Source organism: Protopterus annectens, chromosome 16.part0, assembly GCF_019279795.1.
Source record: "Protopterus annectens isolate FY-2018-M chromosome 16.part0, PAN1.0, whole genome shotgun sequence".
In the NCBI taxonomy this organism is placed as follows: Eukaryota; Metazoa; Chordata; order Ceratodontiformes; family Protopteridae; genus Protopterus; species Protopterus annectens.
Window position 1 is genome coordinate 356,869,364 of NC_056750.1, and position 22,601 is coordinate 356,891,964.

At 39.4% G+C, this 22,601-nt stretch overlaps 1 protein-coding gene across 1 annotated transcript in view; it reads right to left on the reverse strand.

The window, feature by feature from the left end:
- SARDH (sarcosine dehydrogenase) overlaps positions 1-22,601 on the reverse strand; it is a 2,624,838-nt gene that overhangs the window by 331,007 nt on the left and 2,271,230 nt on the right. Inside the window, exon 25 of the mRNA XM_044058055.1 lies at positions 1,528-1,663. Within this exon, the coding sequence (XP_043913990.1) occupies positions 1,528-1,663 (136 nt within the window). The remainder of the gene's footprint in view (positions 1-1,527; positions 1,664-22,601) is intronic.

Consider the following 22,601-nt stretch of genomic DNA (forward strand, 5'->3'; position numbering starts at 1 on the left):
AGTATTATTTTGTTTTAAATAAAGTCAGTGTTCATTATTTTTATCTAATTTTTTAATCTAAAAGCCTTTCCAGTCAAAAAGTTTAACTGGGGGTAAGGGAATCAATTTGAGACCTACCACATAGCTCATGATTAAAGCGCAGACCCTTTCTGAATGAATGCAGGTTGCAGTGCAAAGGGAAATAAATACTGTGCCATGGCCTGCTAGCCAATAGCGGTAAATGCATAACAACTTGTGTTACCTTTTGCCACTGCCTGAACAACTATCCAAAGAGATGTGTCCTGTAAACCGCGAGTCAATTTAATATTAGTCCATCTAGTTCCTCAAATTTTACGTTTTTTTACTTAGTTCATACTGCTGGCGAACGAACAAAACTCAGCAAATCAGAGAATGGTAATTTTTACAAGCTGTCTTGCTCTTTCAAACACATGCAAGTATTATGCAACAGTCTTCATCAATGTAATAAAGAATATTTTCTCCTATATTTCAACAGTATTCTACAGAACCTATGTACTGTGTGAAAATGACAACCGTAATAAAGACAGTTGTACTTAAGGCACAAAATCAAAGAGAAATGCTACTAATCAAAGGATCCACTAATTTGCTGGAGCATTTAATTCTACTTCATGTTCACAAGGTCAGATGAAGCCATACAGTATGTATCACAGAAGGGTGTTTTTTTTTAAATGGCAATCTCCTGGGATGCACTGCCAAATGGGATAACTTAGTATCTGCAGAAATTATGGCACAAACACTAATCTGTGATGGACTACACTTAAAGCCTGTACGATGCAGTATGTGATAGATATTAGGCATGACTGTCCTACCTCTAAGTGAGCTAAAGGAGAATAAACTTGCAGCTTTGCCAGAAGATGACAAACTGCTTTTAAACCATGGCATATTTAGGCAGTATCATGTTCATCTGCATGTCTGGAAAACTCTACAATTATGTATGTAGCACACTTACAGAAACAGCCTGTCTGCCAATCAATCGCCCCTACCCCGCAGAAGTACTGCATTACTCTGGAAGCACTCACCCAACTACACAGATGCAAAAAGGACTGAATTTATTGGCTCCTAACAAGGTCATATACTCCCAAATATTCGGCCAGCATCTCCTAAGAATTTTATGCATTTATTAAACTGCATTTAATTCAGAACTTTAAACAGAGATAAAACAGCAGAAAAAAATACAGGATACACAAAACTACTTCAACTCTGGAGAAAAAAACAAAGCCACTAAATACATACACACATACAGATACACAAAGACTACTGATCACATGACATGAGCATAGTAATTCCTCATAGACATGTAAGCAAGCTAGAAACAGTAGTTTTGCATATATGTAGATGTGAGAGAGAAGAGATTTCAGAAAAGTGCTTGATGAAAATGGATGTCACCAACTGCACAAAACAAAAAAAATAATTCTCCAATATACTTGTAGGTTTGGGAATGAACACACACTTCCATTTAATTTCATATCAGCTTGTTCAAGACTTAAAAGTGATGCTTTGTGTACTTACAGGACCACCATCAGGACTTCTTATGTAGCCATAAGCTATAGTCTTGTCAACTGCAAATCCAAAATCTGCCCTGCGGACATGCCCAACTACTGTACCATTCCTCCAAATAGCCTCAAGTCCAAACATTGGCACCTTCCTGTGAGATAAAAGAAATATTTTAGAGAGCAAGGCATCTTCCTTATGTATTCACATGTCACTTCACATAAAGCAGTAAAGTTGATGGAAGTTAAAACAGGCAGTGCAAAAGCTGTATCTATTATAAATAATTTTATCTTAAAACAGTGTTTAAAGGCAGTTCTAATTATACTTTTAATTATAATACAATATAAGATAAGTAATTTAAGTAATACTGAAGTTGGTAATACAATTCTTTTACTGCAATCCTGGAACAGTAAAGGGGTTTAGAGAGTTGCACGGACAAGTGTCACAAGTAACAAATATAAGCAATTGAAAAAGATAGTCCTGGAGTATGGTGTATAGTTCTTAGGTCTCACTTCTGCAATTATATAAACGGATGCTGTCCAGAGAGTGGGTAACTAAAATTAAAATGTACATACATATTGCAACTGGGTCTGAACCAGAAAGCTACAAAATGATAAATGAACGTAATGCGTGCACACTGTAAGAAAGGAGATAATGAAGAGACTACAGAAATATTTAGGTTTTTACAGACGATTTATGTCCAGGAGATAAACACCTTTCAGAAAAAGAGACACACAAAAGCTGTGTATGTAAAAGTTGGAGGGGAGGAAGGATGAGTGGAAGACGAGAGAAAATGAACCAAGGATGATGCAGAAAACATTTTTATACAGGGAAGGTTCTAGATGCATATTGAAGACTATATCCATGGTTTTCTATCTTCCATTTTGTGGGCCAGGAAGAGAATTTATTTTATTTACACAGTACTGACTAGATGTGTCCCAGTATGCAAATGGTGAAATTCAAACTTACAAGGGGAAATTTGGCAGAAACACTGGGGAACTACTCCTAATCTTTTTGATAAGTGCCACGGGATCTTTGACATCCAAGCAAAAAACAAACTCACATGTAAAGTCCCATTGTGCATGGCTGACAAATCCACCAAACAAAACCAGGCAGCACACAAACACCCAAAACTTAGGCTTTATTTTAATGCCAGTTGCAAGACGTACACTGGTTTTGGCCTTAGCATTCCTCAACATGCTTAAACCACATGAACAAATTACATCAATGATACATTATATTGATCACCCCTGAGAAATCATACAATTAAAAAAAATATATAAAAATTAGTTTAAAGAAATTTAATATATAGCAATTAAAAATAAGAGAACATACAAAAAACACATTAAAAACTAACATTTATATAATCCTGGTGAAAACAGTGCAACTAGTTTGATAATCCATTTAAGCTACCACCAGACTCGGGCAGATGAGGCTTCGCTTCAACAACTCTTAAAATGAAGAAAAATACCACAGAAAAGCTCCTCCCCCAGGAAAGCTAGTACAGAGCAAATAATGAAATGCCCTGGCACAGCAGAAAACAGTCGCGTAACTGCACCCTTCACAAAAACATGCTACTGCACTTATATTAGAGCACAACTCAAAGTTTCAAACCCATTTTTGTTTGAGACTCTATTTTTTGTCACACTCCACTTCAATAAAGAAAACACACTAAATCGACCTTTGACAAACTTTTATTAACTTCATAAAGCATCATAACTTATTGCATCATAACTTTATTGCACCATTTCAATGCATTAATCACAAGAAAACTTCCTTTTAACTATTCATTAGGACAGAGCATCTCTGTTCACCTTGCCGAATAAGCACGTTCTCACCTTCACTCCAGATTTTCCAACATATGCAGGATATCAGAAGTCATCAAATATAGTCTGTTTTACATACATACATAAAAATATTTCAAGCACCAGCACTAATGCCCTTCAAGCTTGCCAATATACCAAAACACTTTTTCCCATAATAAGTGTCCAGGCTGTTCTTAAAAATATCTAAACTAGGACTTGCTTTAATGTAATTTAGTAGTCTGTTCCATACATCAGCTGCTCTTTCAGGGAGCCAATTAGTGCACTTCTCATTCCTATAGACTCTTCTATATAGGTTGTCTGAGGACTCTCTAATACCTTTTGATAACCCTAAATATTCCCATAGGTAGTTGTCTATAATGCCCTATATATCTGAATAAGATCTCCTCTTAGAGATCTGTAAGAGATGTTTTACAAGTTAAGATATTTTAGTCTTTCATAATAACTTAAATTTTCACATCCATGGATGGCCTTGGTATATTTCCAATATACTCTTTCCAGTTTACTCATGCTTGTTTACTTACAGGATTTCTATATTGTTATCTCATACTCATGTTTGGGTCTAATGTAACTAACAAACAATGACTTCATTATTTTTGATTTCCTAGACTTTATAAATCTTTTTATACCCAGGTCCTTAAATGAGTCTACAGTTTGAATCACTGTGTGCTGTACTAAATATTCACTTTATTTTTCCCAAATCTTATCTGCTTAGTTTTTGATGTACTTATCAGCATATTTTCCTGTGCCCAAATGGTCAATTTAGTCAAGTTATTGGCATGACTTATCTGTAACACATGTAATCAGCTTATCCAATTTCAGGTCGTCTGCATATAGACTGTAGAACACCTCAGACAAAAAAGTTAGGTCTGAAAGATACAATCTAAATAAGTAAGGTCCTAGGACAGAGCCCTGTGGAACACCTTGACTGTAACTAAGGATTTCACCTGTCCAGTTGCTGTATATTTGCCATGTCTTATTTGTAAGCCATGCAGCTATCCATTTTATCAACAGCACATCAATACCTAGTTGTTCTAATTTATTGATCAGTGTTTTGTGTATGACCTTCTGAAATGCTGAAGTTAAATCTATACAAATTACATCAGAGCACAATATCGCATGCATGGCTGTTATGTTGTTATACATCATCATGCTACAGGTGGTAATAGATCTATTTTCAACATATGCATGCTGATATATAGTTTCAAGTCCCAACCTACCCAATTATGGTAATAACTTATCAATTATTACCTTTTCCATTATTTTTTCACAACATGAAAGTAGACTTAAGGGTTGCCTGTCATTACTTTCTAACGTCAGTTGTAACATATTCACCATTATTTGCCACACAACCACAGTATTATGACAAATGGGCTCAAATTATGAGCTAAACATCTGCACAGTCTGTGAAGATGTGTACACTTCAGATGTATGCCCCCCTCCCCTCAACACACCTGTGTTCATACAGAACTGCAGTAACATCGATGTCTGTAAGGTGATAGCAGCAGGCCACACATTGCCAGGGCTGTCACAATCAACTTGATAACTTGTTCCATTTCTGCAATAGCACATTGACCCCTACATACTGTGGGCATGGAACTAGTTAGCAAGTTATTGGGACAGTCATGGGAATGTGAGCTCTGCTATTACCCTACAAAAATAAATGTTACTGCATTTCTATGGGGACACGGGTGTGACACTGGGGACACATGTTGGGGGAGGAGGGCATACCTCTCAATTGCACAAATTATCACAGACTGTTCAGAGGTTTGCTTCATATTTGGGGTCCATTTAGCACAATATTGTGGTTGACTTGGAAAATACTGGCATATCATTAGAGTTGGAAAGTAATGAGAGACATTTGAGTTTCAGACTTCTTGCCCTTCAGAGACGCAATGCAACATCAAGACATGTTCATATCATCACAAAAGTTCATTAGAGCAATATTTCATAACTGTCCCTATTTGTGGCCACACATTTCTTTATGGCTTTGTACAGCTGACTTGCTGGAAGAGGCTGAGAGGTGTGTACTCCAACATTGACATCCATGCATGCTACCTATGACCCCGTAGTTTGTTAGTCCCCCCACATGTACTGCAGTGGGTTTTGTTACCTAGGGGACTACTGCATATTCTGGGGAAGCCGGTACTTGCAGACATTTCCTGTTGTCCCACATAGCTGTCAGTTGTCTTCTGCTATCCCGGTAGGCCACCCCATTCCCTTGCATACATGCAGCGATACCATAGATATGCTACCACAACATACTACTCCATTCATTAGTTGTTAAGAAGAGCGACTTACCTTGTGCCTGTGGCAGTTGTGATGACAGTGCTTCAGGGCTGACTGTCAGATGCACATAGTATACAGCCTATACATAGTAAGGTACAGGTAGTGTGATGTGTGTGGCATCCTTTTTACTGTGTGCACGAGTCAGAGAGAGGTGTCAGTCCCTGGATCCCTAGGGTGTCAGTGTATGTGCTACGCATTGCCTCTTTGCCAAGACCAGGGTGTACTGGGCATGCCTACGTCTGCCTACAGGGACAGGCTGAGGGGGTTCCTCCTTCGAGTCCCCTTGTGCCTGTGGGGACCTTGGCAATGGTTGGGGGCTGTGCCCCCTTCCCTGAGATGTTTTTGCAGCAGCTGTTTCTGCAGGATCATATTATGTAGCATGGCACATACTAAGAACATGTGTGCACATGTGGCTGGAGAGTACTCCAGGGCACCACCAGATATGTCAAGGCAGCAGAACTGTGACTTCAGCAGCCAAAACACATGCCCTATGATGCTCCTAGTTTCTGCTTGTGCCACATTATGGCATTCTTCAGTGTGTGTGTGTGTGTGTGTGTGTGTGTGTGTGTGTGTGTGTGTGTGTGTGTGTGTGTGTGCGCATTTCTGATGGGTATCATTCTCCACAGTTGAAGTGCGTAGCCATCATTCCTCATGAGATGGCCATATGGGATGTCTCCCCTGGCAAATGCCTGGTACAGCTGTGAGGCATGCCAGATGTGGGAGTTGTGATAACTGTCAGGTCTGCCAGCACACACATTGATGATAATGCCCTGGGCATTGCACACAACCTGGCAGTTGATGGAGTGATAGCCCTTGTGGTTGACATAGACTCCACCTTCTTCACCAGGTGGTGCCTTGATTTGGACATGAGTGCAGTCTATGGCACCTAGTACCTCTGGGTAGTGTGCTACATGGTGGAAGAGATGAATATTGCTGGTCCTCGCTTCAAGGGTGCTGGGGAAATAAATGTACTCACTGGCATGTCTTAGCATGACATCCACAAACTGGTAGGAATACCCTGGATGCGGATGCCTGTGAGACCCCCATGATGTCCCCAATAGGTCTTTGTAAAGCACCTGTAGCTAGTATTTTTAAGGCTATACATACCTTTGTTTCCACTGAGATGGGTTCCCCCTCTGTTGCCTCTGGGTCTGAGGTGATGGTGGCAGAGCTCCGAGTTTCTGTAGTGTCCCTGTCCACCCTGTAGTGCTTTATCTCCAGCTCATGTAGCCCCTGAAAGGTTAACCTGGATCTGAACACTCTTATCCTCCTCAGTCTGGGCTGGTTGTCAGCATCATCCTCATCACTGCCCTCAGTCTGTAGCACATGGAGATGTAGCAAAGCAGCAGCAGCAGCCCCTATCATTTTGTCAGTTAAAATTCCCAAGATGTGTACTCCAATAGTGCAGAGTGCATGGGGAAATCAGATTGAAGGTGTCTGCATACTTTATACGGGTGTGCTGCAGATGCAGCCTGTGTGATTGGCTGACTATGATATATTCCACTTGCCAGCTACATTACTGAGAGGTTTGAATATCCCACTGTGGCAGAGGCCTTATTAGTTATTTATAGTTGACTGCCTTTTGTCTATTTCCTTTTATTTTTTTTTTTCCAATTTCCTCCAGTTTTAACCCATGGAGCTAGTATAAACACTGCTGAGCAGAAAGGACCCTCCCCTGTACACAAGCATGCTCAGCATTTCTCTCACCAGCTAAGCAGTCTCAGACACACACCCCTGATTATCTGTGCTTAGCTGAGTGCAAACAGAAGCCACGGAGCTCCAGTGTGCTTAGACAAAGCATGCCACACCCCCTTTTCATGTCAGCTGCCTCTTCTGCCTACACCATCACATTGTAGCCCCTACATGGTTAGGTACCTGCAGACACGGTGGCCCATTTTGCTGTTCAGTAAACTTAGCTCATTTGCATATACCTAATTACGTATACCCCAGTTACAGCACTACACGAGAGCCTATGTCCTTCGCAACCACTGCTACCTGCCACTGTATGAGTCTGCATGCTGGCCAGTATAATGGGGAAATTCATTTTAGCTTAAATAATTCCTTTTTCATAATTTAATTTTATTTTTTGTCAGATCGCATGTTTGGGCTCCGCTTAAACATGGTATATGTGCCAAAAAAATAACTTTCGATTTTTAATATTTTGCCTCAGTTCTACATGTCAAAGGTCACAAATTTTGGCATGCCTGATGCAACTAATACATGCTTTACTTTTAGTCATCATAGCCCCATTTTTTATTTTGCAGTATGGTACACAGAAAGTTCCCACATACATTTCTAATGCAAAACTCGGCTCCTACACGGATGCCTGTCTGCTTCCTGGATCGGTAAATCACCTCATTTGTATGATCTTCACCAGCAAATGAACTGATGTACATTCTGCGATCACCTCCATGGCAACATAGTGCTGGGAAGCTTCTGCATACCTCGAGCCTTGCTTCCTGAATCGCTCTGCCTCTGAACTCCGTGTTCGGGGCGCGGCACAATGGTTACACGGAGATTAGCTCAATGTAAGTTGTACTGAATTACCCCCAATTTCTTTACTATATGCTTTGGTTAATGATACTGGTCTTAGATTATGCACTATTTTAGCAGTATGGTTATCTACCCACGTAGCACCTAACTAGTAACCTTCACAGTTCCTTCATATACCAGCTAGAATTCTTAATTTGCTGCATGCACTTTTCCAAGTCTGCTACACAAGTAAACTAATACTCCTTCATCCCCCCCCCCCCATCTATGTACGTGTTTCTGCTGATCACCTTCGGTGCACTTCAGTCATACACACACACACACACACACACACACACACACACACAGACACACACACACGCCCATATACTGCCTTAAGACTGCAGCTACTGCTGCTGCTTCTCATATTTAATCAGTAAACTGTGGAGTTTTGGAAAACTGTGTAGCTTGTAAGATACAAACGAAGGGAAAAAAATCATAATTCTGGACACTTTGTCCACAAAGAAATGTGCAGCCATCCCACAGTGAAAGAAATAAAAAAGCCCAATGGTTGGAGAGAAATCCTGGTCTGTACACCACCTGAAAAAGTTGGCTTCAATAGTGTGCTACAGCCAACATTTTGCTGGACAAGAAAAATGCCTTATGATAAATTTTTGAATGGTATGCTGAATAATGGCTATACAGAGTAAGTTAATCCTCAGGAGTGAAGTGCAAATGTATTCTGACTTGGTACCTACCACGCACAACTCACAATGCTCAAGACCAAACCATCATTCGTGAGACATAATATGACTAACTATATACAAACAAGGGAAATCTGATCCAACCCAGTGCAGGACACCATTATAATTATCAACTAGCATCAGCACAATTAGTTTTGACACCCAACTGGACTTGATTCTAGACAGGGATAACGTCATTAGCTCAATAGTGTGTGACCTAAATGGAAGAATCCCTAGGCAAAGGTGAACCAGACTAAGGTCTACCATGTCATTGCTTAAACCTCCAGATTAGATGCAACCACATCAATTGAGGTAAAAAGATAAGTATAAAGTATCGTCCAGGATATGTGTGACAGAGGAAAAATACTGAGCAAAGTCAAATTCTTCCATATTCTCAAGGACCTTCATGATAAACCTACACGATTTGTCATATGCACCCATTAGGATTCACAACAAGCCACTTCAAGCTGATATACACACAATCAACAAGGTCGTCAGTGAACTCCTGAAGAAAAGTCCTCAAAGTATAAGAGATGGCATATCAGGAGAATCCTACAGTTTTCCTTTTGAGTGCATCCTTGTGGCAGGAGCAAAGGTCTTCCCAAAATCTGTTTTGTTATTCTCTAGCCAAGGTCTTAAATAAATGGCAACCCCTCCAGCAATGTTAGCCTACTTCTGGCTGCAGAGCAATAAAAGACAGACATGTGCAGCTAGGGAAAGGAACGAATCTCTCACATTAGGTTAAGGTCTAGTGATAAATGCACTGTTATAATATTACATAAGAGAACATGAGGCATGGTGTGTGGATAAGGGGACCATTCACCAGTCATGACTGAAAATGAGACTCACTATCACGATGGTAAAACTAATCAAGAGGCCCTCCCACAGTGGTGTTGGTGTCATCCCACTCTGAATCCAGCCACATTAATCTTCATGAGATTAACACCAGTGACATGATACAGTCTTCAATGAATAGCAACACAGATATATTACACGGGGAACAAGATGCATCAGACTGGTGGGAGAAAGGTCACAGATCATGATCACAGACAATAATATGCACAGTAACAGATATATTCAAGTCCGACGGAGCTAATATAACAAACATATTTCAAGTTCAACTAAATTAATAAGTGATAAATTATCACCCAATAAAAAAAAAAAATAAGTACAAGAAAGTAATAAGTTCACAGAACTATAAAAAAAACTCAGGGTTTACGCCTAATATACCAATATTCAAAGTATAAGACAAACTTAAGACAAAATACAAAGTTTTTGTTAATGAGATTCATATCAAAGATGACATTAAACAAGACTTGATGATGTAAACAGATCTAAATGTTTCCAAAAAAATGAAAACATTACATACACATATAATCCATATAAATGTCAAAATGGGAAGATACAACTGGTCTAAGCAAGCTCTAAAAGAATCTTCAAAAAAACAAAAGTCTCAAAGACTCAGAAGCATCTTATTTATCAATCAGGTGAAGAACGAGTGTCAAATCAGCTGGGACCTTACGAATCTTGACCAGAATTTAATTCAGTATTCCAGCCCAGAAAACTTTAGAGAAACCTTACAAACCCCAAGATTTGAACATGCATAAAACACTCTGCAAAATATGGTAAGTCAGTGAAGTGTTAAAAGGATATACAAGATCAATCCAACAGTCAAACGTATTCAACATACCAGTATAAAACTCCCATGTTCTAAATATCAGTCTAAAAACAGAAAAAGAAAGTACAGTTGTGTACACTTACCATAAATGCAGATGTTAGAGTGTATTCACTGTTGCAGTCATTACATTTGGGTAATCTGCTGGCAGGTTGCCCTCAGTCGGCCTGAATATCAAAGTCATGGGTCCTGCGTCGGTTGCTATCTCCTCTACCATGACATCAGGTCGTCAGGGGTATAAAACAGGCAGCCGACACCATTTTCTTTAGTTTTTCTTGCCCCAGATGTCAGGTGCCCCCCAAATGGGGAGCAAAAAAAAAAAAAAAATATATATATATATATATATATATATATATATATATATATAAACTATAAATACGTGCAATTGTCACAACATAAACTTTACCTTCATTTAAAAGCAAATACACCACAAAGGCTGTAGAATATAGTGAAGGAAAGAAAAGCTGTAGTAGAATAAAGGGGGTTGGCAGGTGGGTAACCCTGGACTGCAACAGTGAATACACTCGAACATCTACATTTATGGTAAGTGTACACAACTGTACTATGTTCTTTGTGTTTCACTGTTGCAGTCATTATATTTGGGTAGAATCCCAAAGCTATGTATGGGAGGCTGGAACTAAATAGCATTAGGAGTGGCTATAAGGTCCTGCAGAATTGCAGTGGCAAAGCCTGCCCTGTAGCCTGCCCTGGACTTAGAGAAGAGAGGCAAATGATAATGCTTTGTAAAAGTGTGAGCAGAACTCCAAGTAGCAGCTTCTAGAATGACTTTGGTTGGCACCCCTCTGAGAAAAGCTGCTGATGTAGATGCTGCCTTGGTGGAATGTGACCTAATGCTCTTGGGCACCAGTTTACCATGATGCAAATAGCAGAAACGAATGCAGTGGCTTATCCACTTTGAAATTGTCTGCTTTGAAATAGCCTTTCCCTCTGATCCTGCAGCAAATGCCACCAGTAGCTGCTCAGACTTTCTTAGAGATTTGGTCCTGTTTAAGTAGAATCATAGTTGTCTGTGTACGTCCAAGGAATGCAAAATTTGCTCCCCCTTGTTCTGCGGATTTGGGTAAAAAGTTGGCAGGTGAATAGTTTGGTTAACAGCCACACTGGATACCACCTTAGGCATAAAGGAAGGATTGGTCCTGAGGGACACCCTGTCTGGGTAAAATATAATAAAAGGTTCCACAGCCATGAGGGCCTGTAGTTCTGAAACCCTTCTTGTTAAAGTGATTGTCAGAAGTAAAGCTGTTTTCCAGGATAAAAACTTTATATCTGCAGTAGCAGCTGGTTCAAATGGAGGCAGGGTGAGCTTTTCCAACACAAAATTGAGGTCCCATGCAGGAATTGGTGATCTTCTGGGAGGCCTTACATTTTTGGCCCCTCTAAGATACTGCTTTAGCAAAAGATGAGAAAAGATTGGTGGCTTTGTGTTGTAATGAGCTGAAATGGCAGAGGCATGGATTTTTATTGATGAAAAAGATAGGCCCTTGTCAAGCATCTCAGTCAACTATTGTAAAATCTGAGGAATATTTGGCTTTGCTGTGTCAGTTGCTTGTGCTTGGTTCCAAGCACAGAATCTCTTCCATTTATCAGCATAAGATTTTCTAGTACTAGGCCTTCTGGCTTCCAAAATGACATCCATCAAAGATTTACTGAGAGGTGTTGTTTGAATAACTACATGATCAGCCATGCTGCCAGGTTCAGAGTTTGGAGCTGATTGTGCAGGATTTGATTGTTCTGCTGAGACAGTAGATGAGGTATTTTAGGCAAGTCCAAGGAGGGAATCGAGACATATTCCTTAGGATTGGGTACCAGTGCTGGCAAGGCCAGTCCGGGGCAATTAGAATAATTTTTGGCTTTTCCTGTCTGACCTTTAGTACGACCTTGGGAAGAAGAGGCAGAGGAGGAAAGACGTAGACTGATAGGTTTTTCCAACTGAAGGATAGGGCATCCACTTTCCATGCTTGTCTGTGATAAGTTCTTGTGCAGAATTTGTCCAGCTGATAATTCTGGAGAGAGGCAAATAGATCTATGTCTGGGCTCCCCCATTTTTTTTGTTATCATGCTGAAGACTCGTGGATCCAGTTTCCACTTGTGAGGGTCCATAAGGTTTCTGCTTAGGTCGTCTGCCAGAGTATTTTGTTTTCCTGGAAGGAATTGAGATTGAAGATGTACTTGGTAAGTCAAGGTTGTCTCCCACAATGCCATGGCTAGTCTGCAAAGGGGGTAGGAATGTGTGCTCCCCTGCTTGTTTATGTACCACATAACCATGGTGTTGTCTGTCTTTATCAGTAGTTGTCCTGGATGAAGTAAAGTCTTTGAAGGCTGTCAGGGCATTCTGAACAGCTAACATCTCTTTCTGGTTGATATGCAGATACATTTGTTTTGGGCTCCATATGCCCTGAATGCATCTCCCCATCAGGTGGGCCCCCCAAGTATAGTCTGATGCATCTGTAGTTAGGGTTTGGTTGGCAGGGGGTAGAGTGAAAGACCGTCCCATGTTCTGGTGACATGCATCTGCCCACCAAAGAAACTCCTGTTGTAGGCATGGAATGAGAGGAATCATTGTTTCCAGACTGTGGCAATGTTGACTCCATAAACTTTTTAGGTACCACTGAAGTTTCCTCATATGCAGTCTTGCATATGGAATCAGTAGAATGCAGGATGCCATTAACCCCAAAGCCTGCAGAATTTGTCTTGCAGATAACTGGGCTTTTTTTGCCATCTGTTTGAAGTAAATAGTCAGTTGCCTTTGTTTGTCTGGCATAAGGTAGGCCATCTGGTCAGTTGCATTCAAGCTTGCACCCAGGAATGTAATCTTTTGAGAGGGTACCAGTTGTGATTTCTTTTCATTTATTGTGTACCCTAGGCATGTTAGAAGCCTTTTCACAAATGCCAGATGTTGAAGAAGAATGTTCTTCTTTTCTGCTTGAATGAGACAGTCGTCCAAGTAAGGATATATTTGTATACTTCGTCTGCAAAATGCAATTACTGGTGCCAGGCACTTTGTTAAGACCCTGGGCACAGTAGATAAGCCAAAGGGCAGTGCAGAGAATTGGTAATGCATAAAACCAGCCTTGAAGCGGAGGTATCTTCTGCACGATTCTCTTATTGGGATAAGCAGGTATGCCTCTTTTAAGTCTAGAGTCACTAGCCAAGCGTTCTTGCCAAGCATGGACAGAAGCTGCTGCAAAGTTAGCATTTTGAATTTTGGCATGTCCAAGAATGTGTTCAAAATCAATAAATCCAGTATTGGGCGCCAGGCATTGTCTTTTCTGGGTACCAAGAACAGTTGAGTAAAACCCTTGTCCTTTTTCCTGTTCTGGTACTGGCTGAATAGCCTCCATATCCATGAGGGACGTAACTTGTATCTGTGCCTCTGCCCATTAATTCTGTGGCAGATCTGGCCAACCATTTGGAATTGGCAAGGTATGGAAATGAAATCTGTATCCCTGGGATACTATGTTTAATACCCACTTGTCCTGGGTTATTAACTACCAATTTTGAGCATGAAGTGCTAGTTTTCCCCCTAAGGGGGCTGCCAAAAGATAAGTGTTTGGTGATGGCAGAGGGAAGTCATTGAGACTGTTTACTGTAGGGTTGTGCTTTATTTCCTTCAGATTCGGAGGTACTGGCACCCCATTGCTTTGACCTGTAAGAATCCTGTGATTGGTATCTAGAGCCCTTAGAGCACCTGGATTTGCCCCGTGAAGCTCTGTCGGACACAGGAAAGGACCAGTTTTTTTGTAGGCCAGTGTCTACAGAATCTTGGTGGCTGCACTTGTAAAAAGTCTTTTACAGTTTGCATAGATTTAGCTTTGTCTTCCATTTTCTTTAAAACCTCTTCTGCCTTAATACCAGGGTATCATGCTGTAAAGGTGCATCCTACAATTTAGCTTTAACATGATCAGGCAAATTCTGCTCCTTGAGCCAGGCATGCCTTCTAATCACAGATCCAGTAACTGAGGCCCTGCAGGAGGCCTCCAAGGAATCAAAACCACACTGCAAAGTATGCTTTTCCAAACTGTTCTGCTATATGCAATAATTCCTGTAATGCTTTATTTTCCACACATTCAGAAATCAACATAATTTTCTGTTTCAATAATCCCATAACATGCTGTTGATATTTAAGCATATGAAACTGGCAGTTTAAGGCCCTAATTGCCAAGGTTACAGACGTATAAACCTTCTTTCCCCATCTATCCAGCGCCCTGGAATCTCTATCAGAGGGGTTAGGATTTTTAGCTGTTGAGGCCTTTACACCTTTAGGACCCTGTGAGATAGTTTCAGGGTCAGCAGCAGGGTTTTTGAATAAAAATTTGTGTGAGTCAGGAACCCTGTAATATCTGTCTGGCTTGCTAGGAGCCGGAGGTAAGGAATCTGGAGTCATGCTTGATTCCGAAAACACATCAACAATGTCTAACACAGGGGGTATGGCCAAAGGCCTATGCTGAGGGAGAAGGAAATCCCTAAGCCTCTTTTTTGATTCTGAAAAATCTTGACTCTCCCAATGAAAATGTTCCCTCAAGGTATGCAAGGTTTCTCCAAAGGAATAATCTTCAAGAGGAGAAGCAGATGGGCTGGATTCCTCTGCATCTGAATCCTCAAAGGGTGGTATAGGAATCAGAAGAAATAGAAACCTGATCTAAAGATTCATAATCAGTGTCTTGCCTAGGCCTCTTTTCGGGGGGTGTTGGGAACCCCTGATTAATGTAATTAAGTCTTCAGCCATTTTGATCATCTGCTTTTTGGGCATAGAGGCCTGAGCACGTGGTTCATGCATCAGTTTTTTAGTCTTAGAAGTTGCTTTTGTCTTTGCTTTTGAAGCTGGCGTCGGTTTTCTATAGAAATGCTGAGGCCTGAAGATACCCTCAGAAGCCGGTCCCTGCTCAGCAGTTCTGGACCCATCCGAGGGACAGACATCCATGGGTACAATACTTTGAGAATCTCGCGGCGTACCGGACTCCACATGGGTCTCGGTAGAGGCCTGTGACTTGAAAGTAGCGGGTATCAGTGGCTGCAAAAGCACCTCACTGAGGACCGATGACTGGCTTAGGAGAAGCTTTGTCATCAGTTTTGGACCTCGACGGTCTGTCTCTGTCCTTTTCTTTGCGTTTTTTTGTGAACTCCAGTAGTCGGATTGCTATCTGACGACATCTCAGGGTAGTTAAATCTGTTTCCAAAATATTTTGAAGTAAAGATATACCGATGCTTAATAGTGCGTTGGTTAAATCTAGCACAAAACCGACAGCAAGGCATGTTATGATCTGGGCCTAGGCAAGGAATACAGTACAAATGAAAATCCTTGTGCGGTATTTGCTTCCCACAAGTAATGCAATTAACTTTTACTGACATTGGTATGGAGCAAGAAAAAGTTTCCCCAAAGGGGTACTTAACTTTAATTGAAGACTTCGGTTCTGAAACTCGAATTAGAAAATTTCAGGAGTCGGCCAACCGGCACTTGCGAACTGCTTCTGCTTCTGGCACTGTGCGGCAAGAAAGACTAAAGAAAATGGCGTCGACTGTCTGTTTTATACCTCTGACGACCTGATGTCATGGAAGAGGAGACAGCAACCAACGCAGGACCCAAGACTTTGATATTCAGGCCAACTGAGGGCAACCTGCCAGCAGATTACCCAAATGCAATGACTGCAACAGTGAAACACGAAGAACATCTGTACCCACGGCCTCACTGTATGGAAAAGTAAGCACAAGGGAACACTGGAGGAACAGCCCTTTTATGATATGCAAAAGTGTCTTTCACAGTTCAAAAGGTAGACTACAGGTACCACTAGAATCATTAATAATACCAGTCCATTCCAAGTATTCTAATTAAATGTAGCCTTGCTATTACCCACTGAAAACATTCCACTCCATATCGGAAGGGAAGGTAGAGCACAAAAGAATCATAAAGGCAGCAGTCCTCTAAGATAAAAAAAAATTGACTCAAGATTCCAAAAAGTTTATAAAAAAGGCTAGCGTCTAAAAAGACATAAAGCAGTAGTCATACAGAATGAAAAAGTGACTGTCAGATTACAAAAAGGTGCACACCAAAGGCCATTGTAAGAACAGATTAGGTAAAAATAGACACGGGTGAAACAAAACTAAAATGGAACATGGCAAAAGAAGACCACCTACAGGTCAGGGACTTTAAACCTCAAATGGCATTGGTTATGCTGTCTACCACAGAATTTGAAAAAAATGCCTGAAACAATAAAACTGCCACTTCTCTGCTCAACAAAACTATTAGTGTCACAGCCAATAATTTTCAGAAAAAAAGGTTATGTAACTACACATAAGTTACAACTGTATAAAAATGAAATTACAGAGCAGTGCCATCCAGAAAACACAAACTTAAGAGAAAATAAAAAAGGAGCAGAACACACTATTAAATTAATCCATAACCAGCAGCTACCACCATTTTACAAACAAGGGCAAATCAGTAAAATAATTTGTGTAAGCCACATTTAATAGCCTGCTGACTGACACATGACTTCTGTCTAAACATAAACCGTGGTTACCAAAAGGTACTCCTTGTTGAAAACAGAAAACATTCAGACAATGATGTAGGATATTTAAAAATAAATGTTTTAAAGTGTGCCCACAGAGCCTTAATGGTCAGTCTGAAAAAATAACTTAGGGTGTGCTGTTTCGTAAAAGTGACGTGGACATGGGAATATGTATTTGGTAAAAGGTGTGGAAGAAAGATGAAGAGAATATGAAGAAATGGAAAGGGTGGTCAGTGGCAAAAAAAAAAATATATATATATATATATATATATATATATATATATATATATATATATATACTGCGGTGGTGGTGCTGTGGTAGCGTTGTCACCTCATAGCAAGACGTTGTCCCATTCGATTCTCAGCTAGAGCGTCTTGTGTGTGGAGGCATATGTGAATGGGGCATGCCTTCGTTGAAGGCTGTGCATCAGGGCTGGTAACCCGGTACGTAAAAATCCACTACCAATCATTAGCGGACCGGAGTTCCGCTGTGGCGAGCCCTAACCGGGAAAAGCCGAAAGACACAAACAAACTATATATATATATATATATATATATATATATATATATATATATATATATAAGCATTCAAAACTCACTTTCTGTTTTGTGCTTGAGACACCTGACGTGGGGTATATACATGGTGACTCATTGTTTACAGTTTATGCCTCATAGCTCTAAAGTTCATGCTTAAATTCTTTTTTTTGCAATCTAATTTTTATTAGCATTTTTTTTTTTAAAACACAAATACAGAAACAAAACCATAGTTCACACAGTACAAATAGGTTCAAAACAGATAAATGAAAAAAATCTTCATACAATCCTACTTAAGAACAAATACATTCAATACTGATGTAACAAAAAGAAATATTTAGCTTCTTTAATCAAGTGAATAGGATACTAGCGGATTACAAACACAAAAAGAAAGTGTAGAAAGGATTTGCTGAGAGGTATTTGTTTGTACAGGATTGTGAAGATATATCAATATTCCTAAATCCTATTTAACTATATACAATATATATAAGCGACTGTCACTAAGTGGGAGGGAATTAGAATAAGGAAACTAGAATGTAATGCCTGCACAAATGTAAGAAAAGATAACATAAAGGGTCGCAATAATTGTAATTCTACAAAGGTTCTGCTGGAGAAAGTTAATGAGGAGAAGAGGTATTTACAGATAGTAGGAAGAGAAATGGAGTTCATGTTTAAATTCTGGAATCTAGCAGCTCTGTTAACAAGTGTGCATGTTCTCCCCATATGATCTGCATGACATTTTCTCTAGGCATTCTGTTTGCTCTCAGATCCCCAAGACATACAGTTTTGATTCATTCATCCATACATAATGTACTACTACCCTTGTCCTTGAGGCATTTGTCATGATCTAAAAAGGGGTCTATGAAAGGCTTTTTATAAATTTAAAAACAAAATGATTTATGGGTATGACAGTCTTTTATGTTATACCAAAAGGGGAAAGGAAAAAGCAATCGAGGAAAGCCTACAAGCTTTTTGTAACAGGCAACGGTCGATTCTCTTTCAAAGAAACTGAGTCACAACTGAGAATACTATGACTGCCTGACAGACGACGCTGTGATAATCTGATACTGTTGGAAAGAATTAAAGCAGTGGCAACCACAGAAACAGAACAGAAGGCATATGACAAACACTAACTAGGGTGAGAAAAAAACTGCCAAGGAAAAGTTCTTCTGACCATGTTTAAAATTTTGCAATACTTATAATGAAATGATTAAGACGCTGTCTTCTGTATAAACGGTTTGTTTAACCTAAAGGAAAGTAAGCCATGTTTCACTTTGACCTTTGAGTCAATGCTAACAAAAACAAATTGTTTCTTTTCTGCCTTTGAGTTAAAACTGAGAAAAACAAGCTACATTCAATTTATGCCTTTGAGTTACAGTGTTAGAAGGTTCTAGTTTGTGTTTCATCATTACAAAACTGATGGGAGGCAGTTTTAATTAAATCACATATCTACAAAGTTGTGTTTCATCTTAAAAAACAGGCCAGTTTCAAAGATTTTCACTTTATATTCTACAAGAAAAAGAACATGGGTATATCATGCAATGTATTAATGGGCTTTTGATTCATACCGAGAAGTGTGCATCTGTTAATATGTGCTTATCACAATCTACAGCAACATGTATGGCATATAATGCAGCAGCTGAGAACGAAGTTTGTGCTATTGACACATTAAGGAAAATGATTAGTACCCTCAGCAAAATGAAATGGGGGTACAGATGTAAAGTGAGGTGCATAGTACTGCAACCAGTACATCCTACATATAAAAAGGAGAGAGAATGCCTTGAGAAAGGGGGACTACTATTGTTCACAGGGCATATAATAAAGCTACTTTTATGGCTTTAATGTTAGAGGTAGTATGTGATGCTGAGTCAAGGATGCAGAACAACAAAAGACTATGCATCTAGCTATATGAGTGATGTTAGTTTTGGTGGTGAAAAGTATATGGTAGTGGTCAACAGTGAAGCATGTTATGTAGTACCTCTAGTTATTAATACCTGTCTATATTTCTGTGAAGGGCAAAAAAGACTTGTCTCACACACAGACGCACACACGCATTCTGCTATGTCTATTGAAGTATGCACCCTGATGAGGACAGCTGTAGATAGACAGGGAAGCACAAGAGCTGGATATATATGCAGGAGTAGGCAAAGCAACAGAAAGATTCTGACCTCAGTGACTTCATTACCTTTTCCAGAGTGGAAACCTTTACTTCCATCTCACTAGTGCTCTGAACTCAGCAAACGATGTCAATGCCCTGCCCAATTCCAGATCCTTTACAGAATGAAAATGAGCATGTTCAACCCATACTTGCTGGTGGGGCATAAACAGCACTGGTTTTCAACAGCAGTTCAGTAACTTGCTTCCTTTGGGTTTTTTAAGCATATCTGTGTGTGCACCTTTAAATGCTGAGGGTTCATTTGCTCTGTGTGTGTGTGTGTGTGTGTGTGTGTGTGTGTGTGTGTGTGTGTGTGTGTGTGTGTGTGTGTGTGTGTGTGTGTGTGTGTTGAACATCAAATAGTTGCTGGGAATATGGAAATCCTGAGTTTGGCAATCCAAACCTGGTGGGATACTGTGGTAGTCTTCCAGGACAAATGTAATGGTGGAAGTAGGATATGCAAAATGGCAGAAATTCAGATGAAGACAATGACTAGGTGCTAAATTTTGGATCAAGAACAATTTTCTAAGCTCTATATTAAAACAAAACTCTGCAACAGAGAAGTTTCCTTTTTCAGATCTTTATTGAAGGCAATCATGACGAGCCCTTTCGTCATTTACAAGACGTCTGATCAAGCAGTAGTAACAGGGTTTTTAAGGCTGTAGCATGGAGTGCTTGATCTGCTTGATTTGACTCAACAAAAGGGGCTGTGTCTGAGTGTAAGTGTGTGGCGGGTATAAAAAAATCACACAATCTAAAATACAAGCTTGGTTCAGATCATTATTGTTTATGGTTGTGTGTGTGAGCATATACTGTGGATATAAAAAGTGTACACACCCCTGTTAAAAATGTCAGGTTTAAATCAAAAGGTGCTTCAACAAAGTATTAGTTTAAGGGTGTGCACACTTATGCAACCAGCTTATTGTACGTTTTTTATTTTTTATATTTTTCCCCTAACAGATTTGTTTGCTTTTCAATTGAATTCTACAGGTTATAGGTCACATTAAAGGTGGGAAAAGTTTTGAAATGATTTATTGTGGTCTCATTTTTTTATATCACAAAAAGCTGGCATTTTAACAGGGGTGTGTACACTTTTTATATCCACTGTATACTTCTAAGTACTTAATTTTTTTAAATATGGGTATTGCTAAATCAATTCATGTGTGGGTACATACTTTTATCTTCATTAAATGAATATCCCCAAAACACTTGAAACTGAATGTTCCAAAAAACTGATATCTTTTATCTGGTTTATCAGGTACAAAATAATATCTGCAAATAAAGCCAACATTTCTTGATCATTACACCAATTATATCCTTGAATTTCCAAGTCCCTTATTGTCTTTGCCAATGGTTCAGGATGCAATGCAGATATAAAAGGGGAAAGAGGTCACCCATGCCTGGCTCCTCTGTTGAGACAAAACTTAGAGAGGAATCCCCCTGCCTCAACATTAAATATTCGCCTCCAATCCTTCATATAGCCTCCTAATTAATCTTACTGTGCCAGGGAATGCAAATGCTTCTACGACCTTACTGATAAAAATCCCACCTTACTATGTTGAATGCTTTCTCTGCATCAAGACTCACCAGCAACAGTAGTACTTTCTTACATTCTGATTCCCACCAAATAATCACTGTTCTATTGATATTGTGAAATGTTTGCCTCCCCTCCACAAAACCATACTGATCCATATCTATCAGTTTTGGCAACATCTTTGCCATTCTCTCATAGTCATTACAGACATTTTTTAATCACGGTTTAGAATAAAAAAATTCTGATGTTCTTTTGTGTGATTTTAGATCTGATGAAGCACTAAGACTTGGTGCAAAAGCACTCATCTTCTTTATGTACATGTTTTTTAGTTGTATTTTTTAAAGGCTTTATAGCTTTACACTGTTCCATTTTGCTGGCTTTTCATTTTAGCTTATAATGTTCTGTTCCTGAGCTGGCTGAGTACTCCTTTGCTCAGTTTGTAGTTGTTAGAATCAAAATGGACCTATATAAAGCTGGATCTAATGGGTCTTTACCATCTTTAGTTATTACAGTCATCACTTTCTTTCAGAATGTTGTTGCTTCCCCTCATTTTAAAACACTATAAAAATCTTCCAGATCTTTATCACTTTCATCCCTTCTAGCTTCCAAACATCCACAGAAATACCATTTATTCCTGGAGACTTTCCTGTAGATTGATTCTACATCACCATTTTTATCTCATATCTTATTAGCCTGTTAATAATTGAGTCTCATCTACCTCTAAGTTTGGCATATTTAAATCTTCCATAAATATTTCCATTTGTGCCTTTTCTTGAGTTCCTAATTTATCTGCTTTACATAGATTTTCATAACATTTCTGAAATATTTTGAATACTTCTACAGGCTCTCTGCTTATTTACTCATCATAGGCTCCCTAAGCTTGGCAACAACTCTTTCTACTTTCTGTTGGCCGAGTCATTATGCTAAGAGTTTTGTGCTCTGGAGTTATCAAAAAGCAGTTGCTTAACAATCTTTCTAAATTCATGCATATTATCCAGGTAGCCCCTTATTTTCTCTTTAGCACTCTACAGTTGTACCTCTTGTTTTGAGAGATTCCTCTCATTCTGCAATACTTTAACGTTTGTCAGTCCCTCTAAATAATTATTCTTACACCTTAACCATATCTCTTTCTATAATCATTATCCTATTTTAAAATTCCACTTTCACTTTATCCGATTCCCTAGCTATGCCTTCTGAAGAAATTTCTATCTTCCCTAATAACTCCGAAGTAATTTCCACTGCCCGTTCCTTAAATTCCATTCTTTTTATTAGGTAGGTGGGGAAGTCCCAGTGTCTCATTTTTACTTCAATACCCTGCATTTTTATCATTATCATTATCATTGGTA